At 38.2% G+C, this 27162-nt stretch overlaps 1 protein-coding gene across 1 annotated transcript; it reads left to right on the top strand.

Annotated features, from left to right (window-relative positions):
• Positions 1–1092: 1092 nt before the first annotated feature.
• On the top strand, positions 1093–7640 carry C20H9orf40 (chromosome 20 C9orf40 homolog). Its single transcript, XM_004439635.3, has 2 exons — positions 1093–1733; positions 5983–7640. The coding sequence occupies exons 1-2, from the start codon at positions 1308–1310 to the stop codon at positions 6139–6141; spliced, it is 585 nt and encodes a 194-aa protein (XP_004439692.1). The 5' UTR covers positions 1093–1307; the 3' UTR covers positions 6142–7640.
• The last annotated feature ends 19522 nt before the right edge of the window (positions 7641–27162 follow it).

Here is a 27162-nt window from a genome sequence, read left to right on the forward strand (position 1 = left end):
AATTATCATCCTTGCACACTTTCTCTCTAGAAGATCATAGTAGTTTCTCCCTTCAAAGCACATATACAGTTTTCTTTCTCACTTTTTACTGGGTTATTGCCTTTATCAATTATTAAAATATAAGCTATGGGGCCGGCCTGGTGTCACAGTGGTTGAAGTTCCGTGCGCTTGGGTTTAGTGGCTGGGTTAGGTCCCAGACGTGGACCTACCCCACTCCTCCGGGGCATGCTGTGGTGGTGACCCCCATACAAAATAGAGGAAGATTGGCACAGATGTTAGCTCAGGGTGAATCTTCCTCACCAAAAAAAAAAATATATATATATATATGTTACAGTAAATACACTGCTGTTAGCCACTCCTCATTTTGCTTGATAATACACACAATTTTGCTGTAAGGAAGGTCTGGGAATCTCACTTCTGATCAGCGCAGAGAGTAAGCAGGGAACTCCCACTTAAGAGCCAAACGATTTTAGGTTTCACTTGGAAAAGAGCTGTGCCTCAGGCTTAGCTATTGGATGAGCTATTCTACATGAGCTACACACGTCTGCAGCTTCATCAATGAACTTGTAATTAAAAGGTCTTGGAGGAATGTGGTGCCTACTTCACCTTCCACAGCAGCCACTGTAAAACATCCACTTGGTTGGTCTTTTTGTTTTTGCGTGTTGGCTCTCGCTACTTCCCTGCGCCCAGTCTCCCATTCAGTAGTCTGTCTCGAATAATCACTTAACGTAGTACTAGAGCCTCTTAAGACTAGCGTATTAAAAGTTTGTATGATGTTTTCACCGCCTGGTGACGTCCCCGTGGCCACTGACTCCAGGAAAGGAGTCTTAACTCTACCCCGTTTTCCCAGGCTGGCGATTTGCACATCCCCGCCCACCCCGGAAGCAACAAGGTCACGCCCTCCGCGGGCGACTCGCTGGGCCTTTAATAAACCCGCCGCGGCCTTCCCGCCTTCCCCCGGGGCGCGCACTTCCGGCCACGGGGCCGTTCGGGAGCGCGCCGCGTGAGCTTCCACCAACCGGCGGCTCCGCCTGGCCGGCGCGAGTGCGCGCGCGCACGTTTGTGCGCAGGTTCGAATCTGCACCTCGTCGCGGGCGCTCCCCAACGTCCGGCCGCGCCTGGGCGGCGGCGAGGGCAGCGCGTGCCGGTCGCGCCGTCCCTGGCCGCGCCGCCTCGTCCGCTGCCTCCACCTTCCTGCCGCCGCCTCGCCCCGACTTGGTCCTCGCCCTCGCTCGCGCGCTCCGCCCTCGCAGCTGTCTGCGCTCGGCCTCCCGCGCCCGGCGGGCTCCGCCGAGCCTCCGGGGCCCATGGCCAAGCGGCGTGCGGCCGAGCCGCTGACGTTCCACGTGCCTTGGAAGCGGCTCGTGCTCTGCGACTTTCCGGAGGAGCCGCCGCCGGCGCCCTGGATCCCGCGGCCGGGGGCCTCGCATCCCGGGCAGCCTCTCGGCGTCCCGGAGCTGCCCCGAAAGCGCAGAATCGACGCGGGGGCGATGACGGAGCCTCTGTCTTCGCCCAGCAAGCGCCGCGACGGCGGGGACACGCGCGCTCCGGGCGGCGCGGAGCTTGAGGGCCGCGGCCTCGAGACGGGCGAGCCGCCGCTGTTGCAGCCGCCCGTGCGGCCCGGCGGGCCGGGGGAGGAGCCCGGGCGCGCCCGGCCCCCGAGGGGCAGTGGCGACGGCGGGGCGGGGCGAGCAGAGCCCCCGCGGGAAGACTGGGGGGCCGCAGCGGGCCAGGTAGGGGCTGGGGGCTCTAGTGGGCGGGCGCGGGGAGGGGCAAGGGGTCGCCTTTTGCCCAGCACTGCGCGCCCCGGGAAGGAACAGATGAACCGCCTCTAGACTCGTGGTGGTGAAGACGCCCCAAAAGGCGAAAAGCCGGGGTTCCCGCTGCAGGAATAGACGCCGGCTCCCAGGCTATCCCCAAGGGCCCCAGAGCCCACCCTCGTCGGGGTTTTGGGAGAGTCCGTCGGGCTGAGGGTGTTTGCCTGAACTAGGGGCGACAGACCCTCGGGGGACCTGGACGTGGCCTGGCAGCTTCGGCGCCGGCGCAGTGCGGGAGGGAAGCGGGAGCGTGGCTCACGACAGCTCTTGGAGCGGGACGAAGACGTTGACGGGGAACCGCGATCGGTTCGGCTCAACGACGAACGAAAGACAGGTGTAGCGCGCCTTCTTTGGTTTAACGATGGGCTTTTCTAGAATTCGTGATAGATTTCGTACGAAGAGGGTGACTAATGTGGTAGCCGTCCATTGACGTTCTTTAGACCTGGTACAGCTCTTTTGGTGGACAGGAGAGGCCTCCGTATGTTGAGACAAGGCGTTTTAAATGACAGTGGTAAATCTGATCCTGTGAAACAAGATTGTCGCGGAAAATTAATTTGGGCCGTAAGGTAAAGCGTGTATCAGGATCATTGGAGAGTTCCTGGTTGTTGGGTAGTGAGCCTGCCCCATCTCTTCAGGTAAGATGATCTGATTTGTCTCATCTGCGCTGTTCAGTGTGGCAGCCGCTAGCCATGTGAGGCAACTGAACCCTTGAAACGTGACTAGTTAAAATGGAGATGTACTGTAAGTGTAAAATACGCAATAGATTTCAAACATGGCAAAATATTTTATATTGATTACATGCTGAAATAATTGGGAGATACTGGATTGAATAAAACGTACGAAAATTCATTTCACCGATTTCTTTTACTTTTTTAATATGGCCACTAGAAAATTTTAAATTACGTGTTTGGCTGGCATGATGTATTTATTGGACAGCTTTGGTCTAGACTTAGGAATTCAGGCTGCTTTTTGGCAGTTCTGGGTTGACTTGCCTGGAGCTTTGGGAATGGAAGAACCAAATGTAGGCCTCAGAATTCACCACCATGTCTTCAACACTACATCATAGCATCTGGTCCACATTTCTCCATTGACTTAAGTATCTCATGCAGAATTTATCAAATACCTTGCCAAAAAAAAGAATTGAGGTTCCTTTGGTATGACTTCTTGGTGAAAAACGGGATGAAAGGAGAATTGTATAGTTGGGAAAGATTTTTCTTCTGGGTTGTGAGAAATCGTCTTTGAGACATAATCATTAAGGTGGGCATTTCTGGATGAAATTATAAATTGTAAATACTTCCACTCTGTTTTCTTGGAATTTAGAGAACATGAGCCTTACGTAGACTTTTTTGTTCAGATTGCTTTTAGATGTTCAAAATCAGCTTATTTAAAACTGAATGATAGCACTTATATTCTGAAAATAAAATAATTAGAATTTCCAATTAAATCATATCTGGTGCCAATGTCCAAAACCTAAAGAAAACAAAAAATAAAACAGTAAAAAGCAGAATGATAGTCATCCAGACTTATTTGATATGGAGATAAGTACTGTGTGGTTTGAAACTCTTTTCAGACCATTTTTGGTAGACTGACACAGATGCCTGCTTAGAATCTAGACACCCCTGTAGCTTTTTTCACTGCAGTGACTACCTCTGTCAGCTCTCCTTCCTGTAGTCACTACAAGCCCCATGGCAGGGAACAAGCTTGGCTCTGGGGGTTCCTCTAGTCCCCTGTTCTCTTCTTTGGCAGAAGCCCAGGAACCGTCATGTTCCTTCCTTTCGTTGGTTTTGTTCCTTGAGCTGATTCTCTTGTGCAGACTTAAGAGTGGGACATATTTTCTTTCAGCGTCCCTCCTACCTTTCTTCTTCTGAAGAGACAGGGTTTTTATTTTAAGGGTTTTATAGCTAATTACCAAGGGAAACCAAGATATAACAGAAACATGGAGGAGTTAAAAAAAAAAAGCACATGCTTTTTCAGTTTGTGCAGTAAATGTCTACCTGGTTCATGTTGCACCCAGAACAGAACTTACCTACCTTCACCCTTGAGATCGCATTTAGGAAATTTCTTTCTCAGTTATCTTCCTTCTTTTTATGTTGAGGATGCAATCTAGGCAGAATAATGGTACCTCTCTTCTGTCCTAGAACCTCAGAATATTTCCTGAGTTTCAGATTTTTTTTATTAGACAATTAAAACCAGGTATTACCTAATTAAATATTCATGTATTTTCTCATGTTAGTGTCACTTTATGCAGCTTCATTGTGCTCAGTGCTGTCCCTTACTGTTAGATATTTTTAATAGAAAGTAAGCAGAAATGTTTTTCTCCCACTAGGAAGAAAGTGGTTAATGGTTCATAGGCTTCTTGGGTTACAATACCTAGAAGTATTGAGCAATGACGACAGTCCTATAGTTTTGCCAATGAAGAAATAGACTCAGGTCAAGAGCAGAGTTGGTGGATTTATCATGCAAACCCAGGTCTGTGTGGTGGCAGCGTTTGTGCTGTTAGCTACTGGGTTATGCTGATGTTATTAAAGGACCCTTTTTTGGCCCATCTTTATAAGTAGATAATTTGAATAGATTTTTCCAAAAGGCAGAGAAATAGATCCTTGTTTTTAACCCTATATGCTTATTAAAATGAAATTTTTCTTGGCATCCTTTGAATTATTACATTGTTATCCCAGTATTAAGAAATTCCAAAGAGACTTAATTCTGTAAGCCTTAGAGTCTAAGGCACTGAATGAACTTAATGAGATTTCCTTCTAGACCTGTACTCTCCAGTAGACTGGCCCCTAGCCACATGTGGCTGTTGAGCGTTGACATGTGGCTAGTGTGAATAGTGCTGGAAGTGTAAAATGCCTGCCAGATTTTGAAAACTCATAATATGAAAAATATAAAATATCTTATTAATTTTTCCTAATATCGGCTGCATAGTAAAATGATAATATTTTGGATATATTAGGTCAAATAAAATATTAAGAGTAATTTCACCTGTTTCTTTTTACTTTTTTACTATGATTACTAGAAAGTTTTAAATTACATGTGTAGCTCCCGTTATATGTGTTGGATAGTGCTGCTATAGCAAGTGTGAACCTAAAGTAAGAACGTGACATAGTAGAATAGATAAAGATATATATATATCCATCTGGGAAGGGTATTAACCTGCAAAATAGTCACCTGGAAGCCTGTATATAATTCCAATGCTGCTTCCTTTGCAGAAAGTGTTTTGGGGATGCTTTTAAAATTCTGTGCCAATTTTGAACTTCATTGGAACATCAGCTTCACTTCATAGTTACTTGAAACAGTTTTATAGCCATTCAGAGTAAGCTGTTGAATTTTTGAGGGGCCAGCACTCACTAGGTTTTATCAATTTTGTTAAATATTGATTTAAAAGTCATACCTTGAACCAAATGGTATTTTTTTTTTTTATAATTTTATTTATTTATTTATTTTTTCCCCCAAAGCCCCAGTAGACAGTTGTATGTCATAGCTGCACGTCCTTCTAGTTGCTGTATATGGGATGCGGCCTCAGCATGGCCAGAGAAGCAGTGCGTCGGTGCACGCCTGGGATCCGAACCCCGGGCCGCCAGCAGCGGAGCACGCACACTTAACTGCTAAGCCATGGGGCCGGCCCCCAAATGGTATTTTTAATAAAATGATCAGTTTAAGATTTTCTTGCTGTTTACGTTGTTTATATCCTAATACTTTTTAGCAGGTTGTCAGAAGTATTTTAGCTTATGTAAAATCAATACCTTAAAATACCAAAACTTCAGGAAAAAGACCAAAAATAAGTTTTAAGGTCTATTTTTAAAATAAATTGTTTTCCTCACCGAAAGGTAAAAAATTTTAAGACTGTTTTCAGACTTTTTTTTGCTTGAAAAATGGAAGAAAATTGTGGGAAGAGATGGTCTTGGAAGAAATTCTTTTAAATTTAAACTAGTAACAAGAAATACTTTCACAAATCCATGAATGTAAAAGTGCCCAGATTTGACTGAGTCCATGAAGTTCTTTGATTAGGCAGAATTAAAAATGTATATTTGTTGAACATGCAAAATAAAAGACTGCAAAATCTTACATGAGTTTGTTTTTAAAACAGAAGAAAATTTGTTTCCTGAAAAAGCTTAACTTTTTCTAAGCCATTGATGTACTTTCATCTCTCTTTTTTTCTCTAAAGCTCGATGAAGACTTTTGGCAGTATAACACCTTCCAGTACTGGAGGAATCCTTTACCACCTGTTGATCTGGCAGACATTGAAGATGTAAGTGAAGACAGCCTTACAGAAGCAGTGCTTCAGGGCAAGAATGAAGTGGTTGAGATTGACATGGAGTCCTGACAGAAGGAGCTGAAGAAAAGAGTTTTTCTGAATTTGAGGAGACATTTTCTAAGTGAATTTATGTATTCTTAAGGAAAAAAGTTATTTTCCATACTTAATGTGATATCATTCCCACACCTGAAAAATGAGGAAAAGTTGTTTCAGAGATAAATGCCTGCAGTCACTGCTGACCCTCCTAACAGGGATTTGTCAAGGATGTCGTGCAGTTATAGGGGAAGTATTTTATCTATACATTCTTAAAGAAAAACTTATGTTTAGCTTCTAAATTTGAAGATATTGATCTTATAAAAAAAGAGTTCTGACAGTTTTAGAAATAGGTGGGAAACACTCAAATATTTCTCTCGTCTGCACCAAAATGTTAATTAGTGGTACATTAAATGAATATTGTTTTATAATAACTGTTATTAATAAGTGCTTTCTAATATATTTTATTGACTCTTCTTAGTTGAACAAATAGCTGACTTAAACATCTATGCAAACTTAAAAGGTGGGAGATTCTTTTTGAAAGCCAGTAGTGTTTTAAAAGAGCTTTCTAAATGTAAAGTAGTGAGAATTTCATTTTGGGTAGCATGTTTGCATAACTCCCAATGCTTGATGTTTGTTAAACTCTAAACTCTATTTTGGGCAATCAAAAATGGATAAAGACCAATGAGAAAGAGTAGGTTCTTCCCTCCTCCTTTTCCCAGGGTAAAAGGAAAGACATTTATCATATTTCTTTTTTTAATTTCTTGGTTTTGAATTGCTTTGAGGGCATGATATTTGTTGCTTATTACTTTAGACTTGTAGTTCTCAACACTGACCACAGTTCAGAAATCTTTGCCTGGGCACTACTCTTGAGAGATTCTCATTTATAATTGTTCTTAGGTGGGCCTTGGACCTATTTTTTTAAGCACCAGTCCATGTCTCTCCCCCCATTTCCTCAAATGTGTAGAAAAGTTTGAGAACCACTAGACTAATAATGGTAGTTTTTCCTGTTTAAAGGAGATGACTAATTTGAGCTGAAGCTTTGTTTTTATTTTGCTTTGTTGATGTCTTTGTTACAACTAAATTATTGTGTTATTACTATTTCATTGTTAAATAAAGTAAGCAGTTTGAGTTATATGAGTTTCAATGATTACATTAATTAACTTTTATACTGCATGAGAATGTTGGCTTTGTAATTGGGTAACTCATCCTTGCTTATATATTTTTGTTGTTAATGACATTAGATCCAAAATTCAGGAAGGATGATAAGTGCCAATGAGAAAACAAAAACAAAAACAATGTTTTGTGTGTACTGCAGGATTTAAGTATGGGTTGACGTTAATAAGAACATTGTAGAATAGAAGACAAATTGTATAGTATTGTGGTTGAGAGTTAAGGCTTTGGAGTCAGACGTAGTTCAAAGTCTTGTACTGCCACATTCTACGTATGTAACATTAAGCAAATAATTTTTCATCTCCAAGCCCCATGTTCCTCACTTGTAAAAATGAGAAACAATAAATAACATCTACCTCGGAGAGACTGTTTATTGTTAAGCACTGTACTAAGTACTTTACTTGCATCATCGTGTTTAATTCTCATAATAACTTTATTGTAGGTACAAAAAAATAGAGTAAACATGCTTCCTATAGTTGACTTCATTCTACTTTAAATTGCTACTAGAAGTTTCAGGATAGCAGTTGGAATTGAAGAAATAGCAAGGGTAGTGAGCAAGTGGGGGAAACAGTTAAAAGTACTGTGGGAAAAAATAAAATGGCAAACTTTTCTTCTGTCTTCTGTTTGCTCTGAGGGTAGGAATGTGTCCGTTTTTGTTCACTGCTTTTCCTAGTGCCCAGAACAGTGCCTGCCACATAGACGACAGTAAATATCACACGAACAAGGGAATGGGTATTCTTATCTGTTGATGGGAAGGTAATGCCAGCAGTTTTCTAGGAATATAGCTTACAAAGCTAGGCTGTCTTCCCAAGGATGCGTATACAAAAGGTTCGTTGCAGAGATCAAATAGTAAAACATTGGAAATTTGCTGAATTTATTATATAATAACGTAAGGACTAAGACATGTACACCAAATGAAAAATAGGAGATGGTTATATGGCGTGAAATTTCGTGGGACACCACGTTGCAGTGTCTGAGTGAATGGGAGATTCAAAGCGTAGCTTGGACAATTTTTCAAGCATTATGTGTAAAAGAACATTAAAACCATAAGGTAAAGATTCAGGGAAAGTATTTGCTGTTAATGTATTAAAGGTATAATATTTTTATATAGATATGTATTATGTGAATTATGTTTAATATGTAGAATATGTATATACATGTAGGGTGTGTGTATGCATATACATATGTATATACATACCTGAATAGAGAGAGATCTGAAATAATTCCATCCTTTAAAAAATTGGTAATTTAGTAAACCTCAGGTAACTTGGCAAAATTGCATTGTGGATAAATTGAGGTGGAAATTAGAAAGTAGTTTGGATGTTTTTTTTAAGTTGTATAGCTTTCACTCAGATTTCCTAATGTAAAATTTTAAATTACCACAGTACAATTGTGATAATGAGGAAATTAACATAATTCTGTTATGCTATTATGAGGACATGGAAAGAGTGACTGCAGACAACTCTTTTAAAGGATGTATGTGAAAAACCAAGAAAAAATCTACAAAATCTATAGACTTGATTCACATTTCACCATTGTATCACTAACATCCCTATTCTGGCCGAGCATTCAATCCAGGGTCACATGTTGTATCTCCTTAGTCTTTAAATTCCTCAGAATTTCTTTGCCTCTATGACTGTTACTTTTTGAAGAGTACTGGTTAGTTCTTTCTTAGAATGGCCCTTTTGGTTTGTTTGATATTTCTCATAATTATGCAGTTTTGGTAAGAACTCCACAGAAGTGGAGTTGTATGTTGTATCTTTCTTAGTGCATCATCCCAGGAGGCACTGGATGTCAACTCGTCTCATTATTGGTGATTGTAACTTTGATTACTTGGTTAAGGTGGTGTCGGCTAGTTTTCTCTACTGTAAAGCTACTATTTTCTCCTTTGTAATTAATTATCTTCTGGGAAGATACTTTGAGACTGTAAATATCCCATTTCTCATCATATTCTGCCCACAAATTTTAGGGTTTATTGATTCTTGGCCTGAAATACTTATTGCTCTATGTCAAATGGTAATTTTCTATTTCCATCATCTCTTCTACATTTATTAATTGGAATTTTGTAAAGGAACAGCTTTCTTTTCCCCTTTATTTCTTTATTCAATTATTAGTGAGTATATATTTTACTTTATGAGTTATATTCCATTACTATCATATTGTTACACAAATTGTATCCAGTTTAGCCATTGGGAGGCCTTTCAAGTTGGCTCTTGTGCCCTTCCCCTTTTTTAACATTGTTTATTGCTTATTGTGTGAATGCTGGTTAACACTGAGAGTGAGTGTACTTTTGCGTTTACAAGATTCATGGATGGAAATCGGTTGCTAGCTATGCAGCACTGTGTTGTTCACTAAACAATTTGAGCCTTGGCATCCTCCTCTGAAAATGGGGCCACTAATACACACATCAGAGGAGCAGGATGGGGATGAAATGACATGATGGCTGTGGGGAACCCGTAGTGGGCGCTAAATAAATATCTCTGTAGTACTTGAAATGCATGTTTTCACCATCTTTCAGGTAGATAAATAGATAGATCAATAGATAGTTAACTATTAGTGATATCTGACAATACCTAAAATTGATTGAGGTAAACACTCTGATTAAGATCACTTTTAAAGAATTTCAGCTATTGAATTATCTGTAGTCCACAGACCTAAACAACAATAATATTCTAGAAATTTATATTTATTGATTGCTGTGTCTTGTGTGCTTTTGATATGACCCTGTGGTAGGCAGAATTGTAAGATGGGCTGCAAGATTCCAGCCCCTGGTGTAACATCCAGTTTTTTGATGAAACACTAATCTAGGTACTACTGTTGGAAAATTTGGCAAATGTAAGTAAAGGCCCAAACCAGTTGATGTTAAGATAGATGATTCAGGTGGGCCTGACCTAATTACATGAGCCCTTTAAGTATGTGTGAGAGGTCAGAGACAGAGGCAGTCAGAGGAGGTGCAAAGTATGGGAGGGATCATTATGAGAGTGATTCTGGCTCCTGGCTCTTGTCACAGCCATATGACAAGAACCTGAGAGCAGCCTCCAGAGGCTGAGAGTGAGTCCCAACAGTCAACTAGCAAGCAAACAAGGACCTCAGTCCTACAACCTCAAGGATCTCAACCCAGCCAACAACTGAACGAACTTGGAAGTGGATTCTTCCCCAGAGCCTTCAGAAGAAACACAGCCTGACAAGCCTGGCACCTTAATTTAAGCTTTGTGATATTCTGAACAGAACCTTGGATGTCAAGCTGGGTTTCTGACCTACAGAACTGTGAGTTAATTGTTGTTGTTTTTTTTAAGCTGCTAAGTTTGTGGAAATTTATTATGTAGAAATAGAAAACTAATACAGACCTCTTCATTTTTTTAGCACTTCCTTACCTTCTCACACATGATGTTCTGGCACAGATGTCTCTCATGTGATTTCTCCACCCTAGTCCTAGAATCATTTCTCCCAAAAGCCCTGATTCCTTTGTTGGAGAATGGTATTTAGAAATGAGGATCTAGGTGCAAGATCTGCTCACTGGTACTGGGTATCATTGCTTCTAGGTTCTCTTAGCTAACAAAATGATAAAATACATGTTTGTGTATACAACTATATGTGTATTTCTATATCTATCTGTATACTTGTATCTATATCTGTATATATATTTTTAAAAAACACACGAGTTCATGCCGATACTTCCAAATCCAGTCCAACACCACAGGGTTCATTCTAACTTCCCCTCTTTCCTTATTTGTAACTCCTTTCTCCAACAGTGAGAAAACTGGATTTTATGTCCACAATATTTATTTATTTGCTCAGACTTCAGATATGCGTAACATAGTTTGAAAACTGCTAACCCATATTTTTGTAAAAAACAGGCCTGCTAATTAGCGTAAATACCAGTATATATTTCTTTTGTCTTTAGCCTTTGGATATTCAATTAAAATATTGTTTTCCAAAGTTAATTAGGTTGGTTCCTTTTTTTTCCATTCCTCTCTTCAGAGTGGTTATGTTGTTTATTTGTAATATAGTCGGGTTCATTTGTTTCTGTTTTATTTTTGACCTTCCATCTATTTTTTTTAATTTTATAGGTTTGTAAAACATTCACATGGTTCTACATGACAGAACTATATAAAAATGTATAATCAGAGAAATGTCGGTCCCTCTAACTCTTCTACACCATTCTCATTCCTTTGTTTTTCCTACTTTGTTCCCTCTTACCCTTGTAAGTAAACAATCTCATTAGTTTCTGGTTGGTTCTGGTGTTTTTCTTTTGCACTAATAGGCAGATACACATATAATTTCTTCTTTATTTATGTATTTATAACTCATGCAAATTTATTATAAAACTATGATTCTAATAAATGGGTAATGGACATGGAAAAATAGTTTTACAAAATAAAAAATATATATAAGCATAAAAAATAAACATTTCTGCTCAATTGTGACCCCAAATTTTAAATGATAGTTTTCCTATATAAATTGGCAAAAGTTGCAGATAATGCTTTATTTTTAGTAAAGCCTTTCTGAAAAGCAATTTGGCAATATGCCTTAAGAGCCTTATCATAATCCTTGAACTAGTAATTCTGTATCTAGAAATCTATAGTCAGAAAACTACATGCAAATTTATATATCACAGTGGTATTTGTAATAGTAACAGATATAAATAAAAAATAGCTTTTAAGAGGATGGAAGGATAATTAAAATACACATAATAGAACATAATGAAATCATAAAATGGTGTTAAGAGTTTTAATGATATAGGAAAATGCTTAAAAATAAGTGAGAAAAAATTAGGACTTTCAGAGCTGATCAAGATGTAGTAAACTCACTAGACTTGCTCCCCCATCAGTTACAACTAACAGCTCTAGCTAAAATGCACCTGTGGTCTCTGAAAATGGAAGCATTACTAGATTGGGAATGGAAGTCAATCTTGGCAAAGTAACTCACACAGTTAAGTTTTCTGATTTTATTTCTTACTGTCTCTCCCAGCTTTGAACCAAGAGTCAACACCCAGCTAAACTGCAGTGGCAGCATGTGAAGCCCAAACTCTGAGAGAAACCTATATTTTTGGCCAGAAGACCGGTAAAGGGAGCTGCTTTGAGCAAGAGAGAGTGGGAAGAATTCTGGAGATGACAGAGCTGGGTAAGTGATCCCATAATTCTGTATATAAACTGGCAGATGTCCTGGGCTCATCCCTGAGGAGCAAACACATGCATAGGACAGATTGAAAGCCATATAGCAAAGACTTTGAGAACTAAACCACAGTATAAACTTCCACACAAGTCCGACACTAATGTTTGAGTGATGCATGCATGGGACAGGCCCAAACCACCATGGTCAAGGCTTTGAAAACTGAACTGGCCTTAGAACCACACTCATTGAAGAAGAGAGAGAACTTATAGTCTGAACCTAACTGGGTTGAGTTCCCACTTCAAAAAAAAAAGAAAATCAACATCCTCTAGAGGATTTTAACAAGATCCAGAATCTCACAACATAATATTCAGGACATAATCCAAAATACTTGGCATGCAAAGAATCAGGAAAATGTGACCAGTTTTCAAGGGAAAGATAATTGACAGATGCCAATTACAAGATGACACAAAACTTAGAATTATCAAAGATTTTAAAGCAGCTATTAAAACTATACTCCATAAAGGAAATAAACTTAATGAACATGTAGAATTTCTTAGAAGAGAAATATAAACTTCAGAAAAGAAACAAATGGAAATTTTAGAAGAGGAAAATATAGTATCTGAAATAAAAGATTCAGTAAATGTGCTAAGTAGCAGAATAGGGATGACAGAGAAAAGAATTAGTAAACTTGAAGGTAGATCAATAGAGATTCTCCAATCTGAGAAACAAGGAGAAAAAAGATTTCAAAAATGAACAGAGCCTCTGCGTCCTGTGGGACAGTATCAAAATGTGTGATGTATGTGTGTCATTAGAGTCCCAGATATTTGAGCAATTTGATTCCTCTAAGTTTGACAACTTGGAGGAAGTGGACAAATTTCTTCAAAGGCATAACTACCAGGGCTCTTTCAAGAAGAAGTAGATAACCTGAATAGTCCTATATCTGTTAAAGAAATTGAACTCTTAGTTAAAAAGCTCTCAACAATAAAACTCCAGACTTATTTGGTTTCACTGGAGAATTCTACCAGACATTTAAGGAAGCAATAATATAATCTCTTTCAGAAAAATAAAAGAGGAGAGAATATTTTCCAATTCATCTTATGAGACCAGCATTACCCTGATACCAAAACCAGCCAAATATTTTACAAGAAAAGAAATCCATAGATCAATACCCCTCATAAACATAAACACAAAAATCCTCTAGGAAATATTGACAAATAAATCTAACAATATACTAAAAGGATAATATATAAAAAGATAAAAATAGATATTCCTCTCTGATCTACTAAAATAAATTGAATAGATACAAATGTTATTCTTTTGTCCTTATAATAAGATAATTCTGGTTTTTGTTTGTCTGTTTTGTTTTGGTTTTGGTTTTTAGTCTAAGATCGAGTGATGTTTTAGTCATTCTTACTCCTGAATGTTTTATTTGATTATTTCTAAGGCTTAATGAGTCTTTCGAACACCTGGAATTTTTAAAATAGTATTGTTCTCCATATAAATAGCTCAATATTTTTAATGAACTCTTTAAAATATGTTGACTTGCCCTTTAGATGAAAGCTGGTAATTATCTGAATTACACAGGGCATTATTACATAATTCTACAATGCTTATGAAAATTTGAAGACAATATTTTAATGTTTATTAATATGATAGGTTTTCTAACCTAAGCTTGTAAAACTGCAGGTGCAAAAGTGTGGGTGTATTCAATAGCGTCTAATAGCATTCCAACCCTAAGCTTTACGGGCATCATTTGATTACTGTGTTTCATTGCTAAACAAGGGGCTGAAATGTCTTGCAAGCAAAGGTGTTAACCTAGTACATGACTCCCTATCTGTACATAACTAAATCCATCAATTAAAAAAAATAATGTAGGGGCTGGCCCCGTGGCCTACTGGTTAAGTTTGTGCGCTCTGCTTCGGCAGCCCTGGGTTCGTGGGTTTGGAGCCCGGGCGCGGACCTACACCACTCGTCAGCCATGCTGTGGTGGCGACCCACGTATAAAGTAGAGGAAGATTGGCACAGATGTTAGCTCAGGGAGAATCTTCCTTAGCAAAAGAAATAATGTATACTCTTTTTCTGATTATCTAAATTCTATATATCTATATTATATATATATCTAATTCTATTATCTAAATTCTATTATATATATTATCTAAATTATATATGCACGTTTTGGAAATTCATGAAGGCACAAAAAGATACAGAAAAATTAAAATTCTGTTCCCAGAGACAACCACAGTTAATATTTTAGCTTGTTTTTTCTTATCTATAGTTATACATATATATTTGAATTTATCATTATTTATTGATTTAATCAAAGGAATACATGGACATGGCTAAATATATAATTTTTTCCAAATTCACATTGTGTTTTTGTAGAACACTCTTGAATTATTTTAATATGCTATTCTTTTTTTTTTTTTTTTTTTTAAAGATTTTATTTATTTATTTTTTCCCCCAAAGCCCCAGCAGATAGTTGTATGTCATAGCTGCACATCCTTCTAGTTGCTGTATGTGGGATGCGGCCTCAGCCTGGCCGGAGAAGCGGTGCGTCGGTGCACGCCCGGGATCTGAACCCGGGCCGCCAGCAGCAGAGTGCGTGCACTTAACCGCTAAGCCACCGGGCCGGCCCCATAATATGCTCATCTTTTGTGACCTTTCTGTGAGCTTGAAATCCCCAAATACTTTAAAATATAAGGGCTTTGGCTTTATAAAAAGAAGCACACTCATAAAAATTTATACAATATAGATAAGTACAAAGAAGAGTGTAAGAAATGCCACCACTATCACTTAGAAGTAATGTTTGATAACACTAAGTGAGCACCATATCTAGCACCTCTTGATGGATAGTGGGATGGATGGATGGAAATACATAGGTGGATAGAGGAAAGATAGAAGGAGTTTTATAAAATGGCATCATAAAAGGTATTACATGCAATTTTACTTGAATTTAATAGAAAAAATAGAAATAAAATAGAAGAAATAGTTAAACCTCAGTTAAATATTTATCACTAAATATTTTAGCTAATAAAAGATTATTGAAAGTTAAAAAAGGTTATGAAGAACACTACATGACCTAGATGTTTCAATTTTAGATCATATTGATTGTTGTTCTTTATTAAAAGACAAGGAAATTAGCGTTCTTATACTTTTTTAAAATTTCCCTTCTCCTTTTTGTTACTTAAATTATTTTTATTTTGTCAATTTAAAAACATTTACATTCCCTCTGTATCATAATTCCCATATTTATTTACTTTTAGTTCTATATATAAATGCATTAAATGTTTCTTAACATTTTTTTTACTATATCTCATCCATTGTAGAGGAGTAAAAAAATTTCATCTCCAACTTGGCTGATTTCACTGCTGTATAGTTTTTTAAAGTTCATTTTTATATGTGTTGCTTTGCTTGTTCAAGAGTGCCTATGCCTTAACTTTGTATTACATCTTGGCTGGTATAAAATTCTTTAGTTACACTGTCTTTCCTTTAGAACATTGTAGATATTACTCCACTATGGTATTTATTGGTGCTCTAGTACTTTCCCAAGAGCTCCTCCTTTCATTTTTGATTGTCTAGAACTGATAATTGAGGAGTTTTCCCAAGAAGAATGCCCAATTCCTATAGTCCTTCAGCTCGTGCACGGTGGACCTTGCCTGTTGCCTTCACATGTGAACAAAGCTTGACTAGGTGTAATATTCTTGTCTCATTTTTCCCTCGCAGAACATTTTAGGCATTATTCTAAGTCAAACTCAAATAAAAGAAAACTGCTTAAAAATGATAAATATCATACTAAATATAAAATACTGAAACATTTTTTAGTAAAATTAAGAACAGTATAAAAAGGTACATTATTATCATTATTATTCAACATTGTTTTGGCATTCCTACGAATACAGTAAGAGAATTAAATAAAAATAGTGAATTACTGATAAATTTCTAGAAAAATTAAGAACAATGCACAATGTCCGTTATCATTATTCTATTCCAAAAATGTTCTGGAGGTTCTAGCTCATGTTTAGGAAGCTAAAATAATCAGTGAAACATTGAGAAGAAAAGAGAAAATTATCTCTCTATGCAGATTTAAAAAATTTTATAGCTAGAAAACTCAAATAGGTATTTTATTAGGGATTTCTCTTAAATTTTATCCTTTGTTAATTAATTAATATTATCATGTGTTTCTTGTGTGGTTGTGCAGCAGCCATCTTGTAACCATGAAGTAAGAAATCACATGCTAAAGGTGGCAGAGCAGAAAGATTGAAAGGAGCATGGTTCCTCAAGATCCTTGGACAGGGCCGGCCCGGTGGCTTAGCGGTTAAGTGCGCGCGCTCCGCTGCTGGCGGCCCGGGTTCGGATCCTGGGCGCGCACCGACGCACCGCTTCTCCGGCCATGCTGAGGCTGTGTCCCACATGCAGCAACTGGAAGGATGTGCAGCTGTGACATACAACTATCTACTGGGGCTTTGGTGGGGAAAAAAATAAATAAATAAAATCTTTAAAAAAAAAAAAAAAAAAAAAAAAAGATCCTTGGACAGTTGCACCAGCCATGGAGTCCAACTTCCCCACTTCTTATGCATCAAATAAAATCCTGCCTTCCTTAGGCCATTGTTGAATTTTCCACAACTTATAGCCACACGCAATCCCATCAGATACAGACCTTTTCTGTGCTGTTTACCTGTATTTCCGAAGCCTAGAATAATGCTGACACATAATAGGCAGTTGATAACTATATGCTAAATACATAAATTTTTTTCATTCACCTTGCCTGACTTCAATGAATGTTTTCAATGTCAAGCTCAAGTTTTTCATCAACTAAGGGAAATGTGTACACTTTTTAAAAATTATTTCTTTAATTGTTACATCTTCATCTCATCTGTTTTCATCTCAGGGAATAACTTGTCTGCAGGTAAGGGCTCAGATCTGTCTTCCAAATCACTTATCTTTTCCTGCATGATTTCCATTTCTTTTTCTCTACATTGTGAGATATTTCTTCCAATTAATATTTCACAGTGTACAATTTGATTCTCAACAGCTACCAGACGTTTTTAAAAAGTCATTTATTGAACTTGTTTTTTAAAAGTCAGCTTTGATTTTTATCAAAATATGTATGTTTTTTTAAACATAAAATACTTTTACAAGGCTCATCACAGCACTGCCACCCATTTTTCTCTCCTCCCAGGCAACCACTTTCAACTCTTTCAGCTGATTATTTTGTTTTTAGCTCCATGTCCCTCAATAAAATGCTTTCATTGTTGTTTCTTGGTTCGCCTTGGGTATTTTGTCCTGGTGCCTCACGTGGAAGCTGTGGAGGTAACTCTCTTACCACCCCCACCATGCGTACACTCCCGTTTCCCCAAGTAGACATATAACCTCAGGTTTACAGTGTTACGACTGTAGAATTGCTCTTTTCAGGGGAGTTATATGGTGTACTATGATTACTCTTCCTTATCTGCACAGAAAAGGAAAGTATAGTGTACTATGATTATTCTCTTCCTGGAATTAATAATTGCTTTTTTTTTTTGAGGAAGATTAGCCCTGAGCTAACATCTGTTGCCAGTCCTCTTTTTTTTCGCTGAGGAAGATTAGCTCTGGGCTAACATCCGTGCCCATCTTCTTCTACTTTATATGGGATGCCGCTACAGCATGGCTTGACAAGCAGTGTGTCAGTCCGTGCCCAGGATCTGAACCTGTGAACCCCGGGCTGCCAAAGCAGAAGGTGCGAACTTAACCACTACGCCACCGGGCCGGCCCCAATAATTGCTTTTTATTGCTTGCTTAGTTTTCTATGTATTTACTAATATTTCAAACCTAAACTCTCCCCAAATTTGTGAATTATTTTAAGTGTATTGTAGGAATTTTATCACTTACAACTTATGAAGAAGTTTTCCTAATGTTCTGCAGGTCTGCTCAATTCCGTCTCGTTACTCCTTGGGCCTGCTGCACGGCTTTCACCTTGGGCTCTTCTTTCACTGTTGTCCTGTGGATTCTCTTCACTTTTCCTTGTGTTGAACCCCCTGTTCCCTGAATACCGAACTTTCCTAGTCTTGGTTTATTCCTTTGTTTTTGTGGAGACAACCCTCCAGCAGCTTCTTAAGGAGGGAAATAGAGGGGGGAAATTTGGGGATCTTGAACACCTGAAAATATCTTTAACCTCACATTTTATAGTCTACCTGGATTTGTTATTGTAGATTGGAAATAATTTTCCCTCAAAATTTTGAAGCCATTGGACCCATTGTTTTCTAGCTTCCATTGTTGCTGTTGAGATACCAATGCCCTTCTGATTCTTCAGTTTCTGTATGACAGTTTTCTCTTGAAAGCTTGACAATTTTCTCTTGAAATTTTCTCTCTTAGGAGCTTTTATTTGTTGCCAGTGTTCTAGAATTTCCCAGTAGTTTGACACTGTCTTCCTCTTTTGTTTTGAGTGCTCAATAGGCTCATTCAAACTGCAAGTTTAGGCTCTTGTATTCTAGGAAATTTTTTGGAATCTGTTCTTTGATAATGTCCTTGACTCTGGTTTTTCTTTTCTATCGTAGACTTCTTGGGCTGGTTTAGTAATTTTCTTAGCTTTCCATCCTATTTTTCACATCATTGTCTTTTTGTCCTATTTTCTGGAGGATTTTTTTCTATCTTCCAGCCATCCTATTGAGTTTTTTATTTCTGCTACTACACTTTTAACTTTTAAGAGCTTTTGTTTGTTCTCAGAATATTCCCTTTAAAATAACAATCCTGTTCTTGTTCATGGATGCAATATGTTCCTAACTGTCTAAGGACAGGAAAGATTTCTCTTTTGAAAATTTTTTCTCCTTGCTTTGTCTTGTTTACTCCTATTAAATGTTTTTTGAAATATCAGGTAGCTCTTAGCTATTTGCTCATATTTAGGATTTGCATACTAAAAAACTAGTTAGATGCTTGTGCGTGTGTGAGGCATGTCAACTGGGGCCTTCCTCATAGAGTGGTCTGGCTTGGCCTTATGTTGGGGAACTCCTAATATCAGTACTTTTAGGTCTTTTCTCCCAAGTAGTCAGAGTTCCCAGATAAGAATCTTCTAATCTCCTGTCTGGAGAAGGAAACCCTGACTGACTGCATTCTGGAAGTCAAGCCAAGAGAAGACTGGTGGTCTAGATATTTATTATGTAATATTTTGATTAATTTCTCTACCCTCAATTGTACTTAGTGTTTCCTAGTCTAAAGATCGTTTTTTCTTATTTAAAGGAAACTGTTTTATTGAAATGTAACATGCCAACAGAAAGTACACACATCATGAGTGTATAACTCAATGAATTCTTATAAAGGGAACACAACTGTGTAAGTACCACCCAGATCAAGATATAGAACATAATCAGCACCTCAGATGCCTACTTTTGTCTGCCTTCCCAGTCATTGCCCTCCCACCACCAAAAGAAACTAATATTCTGACTTCTATCACTCTAGATTAGTTTTGCCTGTTGTTAAACACACACACATACACACACACACACATAATTTCCCTTTGTGTTGGCTTCTTTTGTTCAGCATTATGTTACCGAGATTTATCCGTATGATTACATGTAGCTGTTTATTTTCATGGGTTCATAGACTTCCACCATGTGAATATGTCACAGTTTATTTATCCATTTGATGATTGAAAGACAGTTGAGTTAGAATCAAAGAATTATGGTTCTATATTTCAAAGACTGTGGGGTTTTTTTTTACTTTTTGGGGGAATAATTGACAATTATAATTGTATATATTTAAAGTGTACAACATGATGACTTTATACATAGACATTGTAGAATGATTAACAAGATCAAGATAATTAACACATCAATCACTTCACATAGTTTAACATAGGTAACTCTTTTGTGTGTGATGAGAATGCTTAAGATTCACCCTCAGCAACTTTCAAACATACAATGTCATATTATTAACTGTAGTCACCATACTGTACATTAGATCTTCAGAACTTATTCTTCTTGTAACTGAAAATTTGTGCCCTTTGACCTACATCACCCCATTTCCCCCTCCCACCAGCTCTTGGCAACCACCATTCTATTCTCTCTTTCTATGAAATCGGTCAAACACTGTGTTAAATGCTTTTTGTGTGCTATGTTATTTATCCTCATAATAATCCTATGAGGTAGGTACTATTATTCATTTGTTCATTCCTCACTCAAAATATTTATTTATGTACCTATTATGCACTAGGCACTTTTTAGGTGTTGGGGGAGTCATCTAAAAGAAACAGATAGAAATCTATGAATAGTTAAATGAAACAGACAAAAATCTATGCCCTTCCAGAGCTCACATCCTGTAAGATAAATATTTTGTATATTAGATTTAGATAAATGTTACTGAGAAAAATAAAGCAAGGAAAGGGATGTGAGGAGCTGGTGATGAAGGAGGGATTTTTGCAATTTTAGATAGCAGGCTAAGGAAGAAGATATCACTGGGAAAATGACCTTTGAGTCAAAGCTTAAAGGAAGTGAGGGAGCAAGCTGTGCAACTCTGGAGGAAGAGCATTCCAAGCTGGAGCAAAAGCCTGGAGGAAGGAGCTTGTTGGTGTTCTAAAAACAAGGAAGGCGGTGTGGCTAGAATGGAGTGAGCAAGAAGGAGAGTGCAAGGAGATGCAGTCAGGGAGGCAAAGGATGGGTCATATCATGTAGCCTTGCAGGCTATTGTAAGGACTTTGTTTTTTACCTGAATGAGAAGGAACCATTGAGAGTCTTTGATCAAAGGAGGGACGTGATCAGGTTACATATTAAGAAAATCATTCTATCTGCTTTATTGAGAATAGACTGAATGGGGCAAGGGTGAGGGAAGGGTGGCCTGTTATTAGCTGTTAGTCTCCCCATTTGATAGATGAGGAAAATGAGACTTGGACATGGCCAAGGTCGTAAACCCTCAACACGTGGTCCATGGACCAACAACATCAACATCACCTGGGACCTAGAAATGCAGACTCCCAGGCATCACCCCAGACCACTTGAATCCCAATCTACATTTTAAGAAGAGCCCCAGGTGATTCATGTACACATTAAGTTTGAGAAGCCCCAGTCTAAACCTCTATGAGATACTGTTGTTAAACCTTATTGATCAGAGGAAGGATACTGTTGAAGTGATGTTCTAAGAAAATTTCATTTGGTGGCAAAAAAATAGAGAAGAGTGAGGGATGCCAACTAGAAGGAAATTATAATAACCCAGAAATCTGGGGATGAATGGCTGAAGTTGGATAATGACAGTAGGAATTAAAAATAATTTTGAGAAAGAAGGAATGGAGGCAAGAGCTTTTTAATGAAGGAAAAAGACCCACAAAACTTCGGCAATGATTAAATGTACTAGTGAATGGAAAGGAACCATGAGAGAGAGAAAGTAGGTAAAATATGACACTGAGGTTTCAAACCTTGGTAGGAGAGCCAATAATTGGACCATTGCTAGAAATAGAGAAGTAAGAATGAGAATTGTGAGAATGAGAACAAGGCAAGTTTAGAATTGTTGAACTGACCTTGGTGGTGGTTGCAAAGGTTCAGGAGGTAGTGAGGAATCTCAGACTGGAGAAGTCTTAAGGCTGAAGTACTAGATTTTGGAGTCATTTGCCTGGAGGTGCCCATTGAAGCAACGAGACTGGTTGAGATATTGAGAGAGAAGACAGAAAGACGACTATGGCCACGTGCCCAGGACCACTGCCGCAGTAAAGCTATAGAAAGTGTAGGAGGCAGAAGAAGGACAGAGAGAAAGGAAGAGGGTACAGCATCTCTAAAACCAAGTGGGTGGGGAGAGTTTCTATTTGACTACATGTCATGAAGGTTTGGAGAAATCAAAGAAGATGGATCTTAGCAAAAGTCAAGTCAAGCTGTTGGTGTATTTCAAGAATGATTTTTCAGGAATGAAAGCCAGAGGCTTATAGAGAGTGGATGGTTAGGAAATATGATCCTCACCCTTAGAGATATCTCAGCCGCCAGAAAGGTAGACAGGATAACCCCATTAGGTAGTTATCTGAGAGCATGCATTTGTTGACAACTGCACGGTTACATACGTATGATTCATATTATTTTTTTTTGTTACTCATCAACATATTATACAGATATATGCATGATTCTAGGATTTGCAGAGCTCTAGGTGAAAGTCAAACTTCAGACAAGATATATTCCTATTTGGTCTTTTTGCAAAGCCTTGTTAGAATTTTCTTTGTCACATTTTCTCTGACTTGTGCACAATTTTGCTATGGATCTTATTTTATTATTTTAATTGCTGGTCACTTAGTGTAAGAGATTTTGTTTTAGCTCATCTGTGCTGCTTATCAAGTGTTACTCCAACTATGACTCCATTGTTATGGAGTACTAATGGCTCTCCGAAACAATCAGCTCTATGCAAATAATCATCAAGTGACCAGGAATTATGGCCTCATTGGGCCAAATGTCACTCAGTGATGCCAAGTCAAAAGAATGCTTCAAGAGCTGTCTTTGTAGTAGGAACTGTCACTCGTATGTTAACATTCTATCAGAATCATAGTCCTACTAGGTTTTATTTACTCCAAGTAAATATTTAACAATGTTCTATTCAATGAGTTCTAAAGATAAATATATCAAAATACATCTTTCCTTTAAAAAAAAACCCTGAAAATTTGACTGAAATTATAAAAAAGCCATGAATATTAAAGTGTTCATAATTCCACTTTTTTCTATGAAGCCAGAAAAGTGTTTATTGTTGTCTACTCCAGCCCCTTGCAGTGGTGAGGCCTCTAGACTGGCTCACGGTATGCTTGTGGGGCCCTATGTGTGTGTGCATGTGCTAATATGGCACTGTGCAGAATGAATTGGACAGAGACTGTGGAGGATAAGAGACCAGGTAGGCAGCAAGTCTAGTGGTTCAGAAATGAAGAAATAAAGGTTTATACCAAATGAGAATAAACAAAAGTTATCGATAAGACATTGTGATGAAAATTGGAGAGTTCTGGCATACTTCTTTCCAAGTTGCAATACTTCAAGCCGGAGAAGATTTAGTCTGTTAAATGGGAATAATTATAGTGTCTACCTTATAGTATTGTTGTGACGAATAAATAAGAAAATGAGTGTAAAGCAAGCACCCAGTGTTTAATTGGTGCTTGCTGAATGATGGTGGTTAAGCTCCTCACGCATGCTCTCCTCCAAAGCGTTTGTTGGAGAGGAATGCACTTGCTTTCTCTCCTGTGGGAGGAATTTCAGGTAGGGGGAAAGTCGATAAACCTGATGAAGTCTTTCTAGAAAGGGAGAGAGGATATAGGAGAAGGAATGCTCCCCACCCTCCTCCAGACACCAGTTGCCCAGCTGCTGTGAGGTAGATGGAGCAGTGCATGTTCTTCCAGTCTGAGACATTCCCTGCTTGAGTTCAGTTGCCAGCTCTAGGCCTTTGTTGCCTGTCCTGATCTCCTGCCTTCCCTGTTTCTTTTCAACTTGGATGAGATTCCTTCTCTCTATCCAAATGCCAGATATGCTGTTCATTTCTTTGGGACTTCTCTGCAACCCAGCACCATCTCCCCTGTCTGGGTGAGGATGAAATCATCTCAGGAAGGACTCAGGTAGCATCTCAGGTTATACCGAATGCTGACATTAGGGTTATTGCAGCTATTAACAAATTAAACCATGAAGAGAGAGATTTGATTTGACCACATAAAAGCAACGCTGGTTTTAGGCACTTGCATTTTCTTATTATTTATGTCTAACTACCTTGTAACGCCACAAGTATGGCTGTCATTAACTGACTCTGACTCAGTTGAATATCCACTGTGATTGTCTGTTCATGTGTGTTTACTATGCTATAATGATAGTAACCGTGGAATATTTGCAAAACAAACAGTGGTAGTGACATTGTATGTCACTCAAAATAGTTAATATTGGGCTTTCCCGTATTATGGAGATGATATAATCCTTCCCTGAAAGTTTCAGTCCAACTCTAGAGTCTGCTTCACAAGCCCACCCTGAGAGACTACATATTTTTAATACTTCTCCAGGGTGGAGGTTCTTGTTCTTGTCTGCATATCTGGCATTTATGTGTCTCATTGGCGTATTCAATTAACCATCTGATGAATCCTAATAGCATTTTCCCCAGAAAAATGCACACAACTGTAAATTTTACATACAATTCAGGGTGTTCACAGATCCTCTGGTTCCCTTAAAATCTAGGTTAAGAACCTCAGTTCTGGAAGATTTTGTTTGTTTGTTTGTTTCATATGATTGTGGACACCATCCTTTTGAACAACTGAGTAATAATGGTAAATGATTTTTCAGTGCTTACTATGTGCCAGGCACTTTATAATGCTAAACAGTAAAGGTGATTTAAAGCTTTTTTGTGTGTGTGTGTGTGTGTGGCATTTTTCTCCAACTTCCTAGTGATTTGTTGTAGCCCAACAAAAGGAAGTGAGGGTATGATAGTTAAGACTATAAAGTGCTCACCATTTTAGGCACGCAAAGAGTATTTGAAATTCACTTAGAGCGCTTGTTAAATTTCAGAGACAAAAGCAATATATCAATGCAGAGGGAGAAATTAATTGAATTTATTTAGAATAGTTTTTGAGCATTGTAACCGTTCAAACTTGCCTTTTTTGGTGGTGGTGTTGGGGTCGGGAGATAGGAGGGGAGATGTAATTGAGTTTCTAAAATGAACTTGGCAATTCATGGAAAATACCTCAGGAAGGGCGATAAGAACTCTGAGTCATCAATCTGCTTCTAAATCAGCAATCTAAGGGCCAGGAGGAAAGTCAAGTTTATAGCCCAATAAACATGACCAACAAGTAGCTCTTAAACTCTTACATGGCGCTGTAATTTGAGACCCAGTGGTGACTTTCCTCAGCTATTTGACAGGAAATGCACAATCAAGTTCGCCCTGTTGGTGGAGTGGAATTCCATGGTATGGCCTAAGAGAAGCCAGGAGTTTGCAGTATGATCTCAGGCTCCTATTCACAAGATACTGCACAGAAGTTTATCTAAATAAATCTGCCATTTCTTTCTCATACCTGAGTGAGAATTTTTTTTTTTTCACTTCTCATAGAAGCATGTATAAAGGACTGATCATGTAGTAGTTGCTCTTTATAACAATCATTAAAAGAAAAAAAAAAAACTTTTGATGACTTTCTTGGACCTCCAAGTTATTTACACCTGTTAATTAGTTCCTCTCCAATTTTCCATGCCCCTGATTTCCGGAAGAATGAGAACTGACAGTTTGAAAAGGCACAGGAGTTTTTAGACTCAAGCATGGTTGAGAAGAGAACAAGGTTGAGGGAACCCAGAGATCCTGCTAATGTTACTTGTAGAACTTTGAAATTTTAAGAAAAAGGGTCTGAGTGATAACCCATCTTTTAAGGTGGGGCATAGAAATGAAAAGTGAAAATAAAACCTTTTATAACAATAGTTCAGTAAAAATAACCACTAATGAAGTTGGCAGAGGTTCTAAATACATTTTTATTTAAAATAACCGAACACTGAAGTTGAATTTAGCACACAAATGCCGGCTCAGGACAGTGTATTCGAAACAAAATTGATAAGGTTCCCTCTGCCAATATCCCGCAGCTGGAGAGCTAAAGTTGATGACGACGACAGGAGTGTTAATCATTTCCCGACCAGGCAATCTTAGTCACAAGTTCCTGCTAAAAGTGAAATCATGCCTCTGGTTTAAAAACAGCTAAAAACTTTTACTCAGTTCATGTTGCAATTTCTCCCTTTTAGATTAAGCACATGGAAATTTGTTCAGCAAGTCTTGTTACAGCTCTATTTTCATTAGTTGCTCCCACAAGCTGGGGTTTATCTGATTGTGTGGTAGATGGAAACTTCAGGACAGAAGTCAGTGGCCGAAGGCTGAGTGAAGTTTACCCTGGCTGTGGTTATGAAGAGGGTAAGTGAATGAACCTCTTTGCTGCTCCTATCTTTATTTTCTCTTATGCTAGATTTTATACACCATAAAATGCAAAAGGCGTAATCTCGTAATTACAGTTAAGCATTTAGATTTGCTTGATGATTGTTTTTAAGTCATCACAGGACAAAACCAAGAAATTAAAACACACAATGAAGCATGCATGCCAAATAAAATTGCTTCAGTTTCCTCCTGAAAAAAATTATTTTTATTAAATTACTTGTTTAGTTAATCGAACTGTTGTTGAAATGTTTTTCCACATTGATGAAACATTGGACTGTTCAGTAAACAGACAGTAGACAATTTTATGTGAATGAAAAGACATAAATAATTTTGATTATTGGAAATAACCAAGGTAGGAACTGGATGGAACATTTAGAGTCTGACTTCAAATGTCAAATAATTCTGGTTGTAATAGAAATATTGTTGTATGGCTGTGTGTTTCTATTCAGCAAGGTGATTTTTTTTCTTGTTTCTTGAAATCTATTTGAAGTGGTCATAACAGTTTTATATGTGAGACCTATATTGATATTTCAATTATTGTCTTTCCTGAAAAGGAAAATGCTATTTGGGTATAATAAAAGGACTTTCATTAGAAGAGTAATGACTGTGTTCTTGCCCATTTCCATGTGGTGACCTGGTGACCTTTTATTTCAAGAAAAATACAGATTTCCCTTCTTTGAGGCCTAGAACAGTCCTGGGCACATAGAAGACTTTGTGGAAATAGCTATTGATTATTTATCTATTTTTTAGTCTGCACTTTTGTTAATGGATTTTAAAAGATATTTTCTATCGCTTGTGTAGAATCTTACTAAGTACTTAAGTAATGAATAAGTCAATGATGAATCAAAAAGGAAGTATAAGATAGGGTCTTTACTTCAAAGGAATTTAATTCACATCTTTCCCACT

Source organism: Ceratotherium simum, chromosome 20 (genome assembly GCF_057802395.1).
Source record: "Ceratotherium simum simum isolate JZ-2026a chromosome 20, ASM5780239v1, whole genome shotgun sequence".
Lineage (NCBI taxonomy): Eukaryota > Metazoa > Chordata > Mammalia > Perissodactyla > Rhinocerotidae > Ceratotherium > Ceratotherium simum.

Coding starts and splice junctions, on each gene's coding strand:
- C20H9orf40 (XM_004439635.3), top strand. CDS start 1,308: ATGGCCAAGCGGCGTGCGGCCGAGCCGCTGACGTTCCACGTGCCTTGG. Junction 1,734..5,982: donor GGGGGGCCGCAGCGGGCCAG/GTAGGGGCTGGG, acceptor TTTTCTCTAAAG/CTCGATGAAGACTTTTGGCA.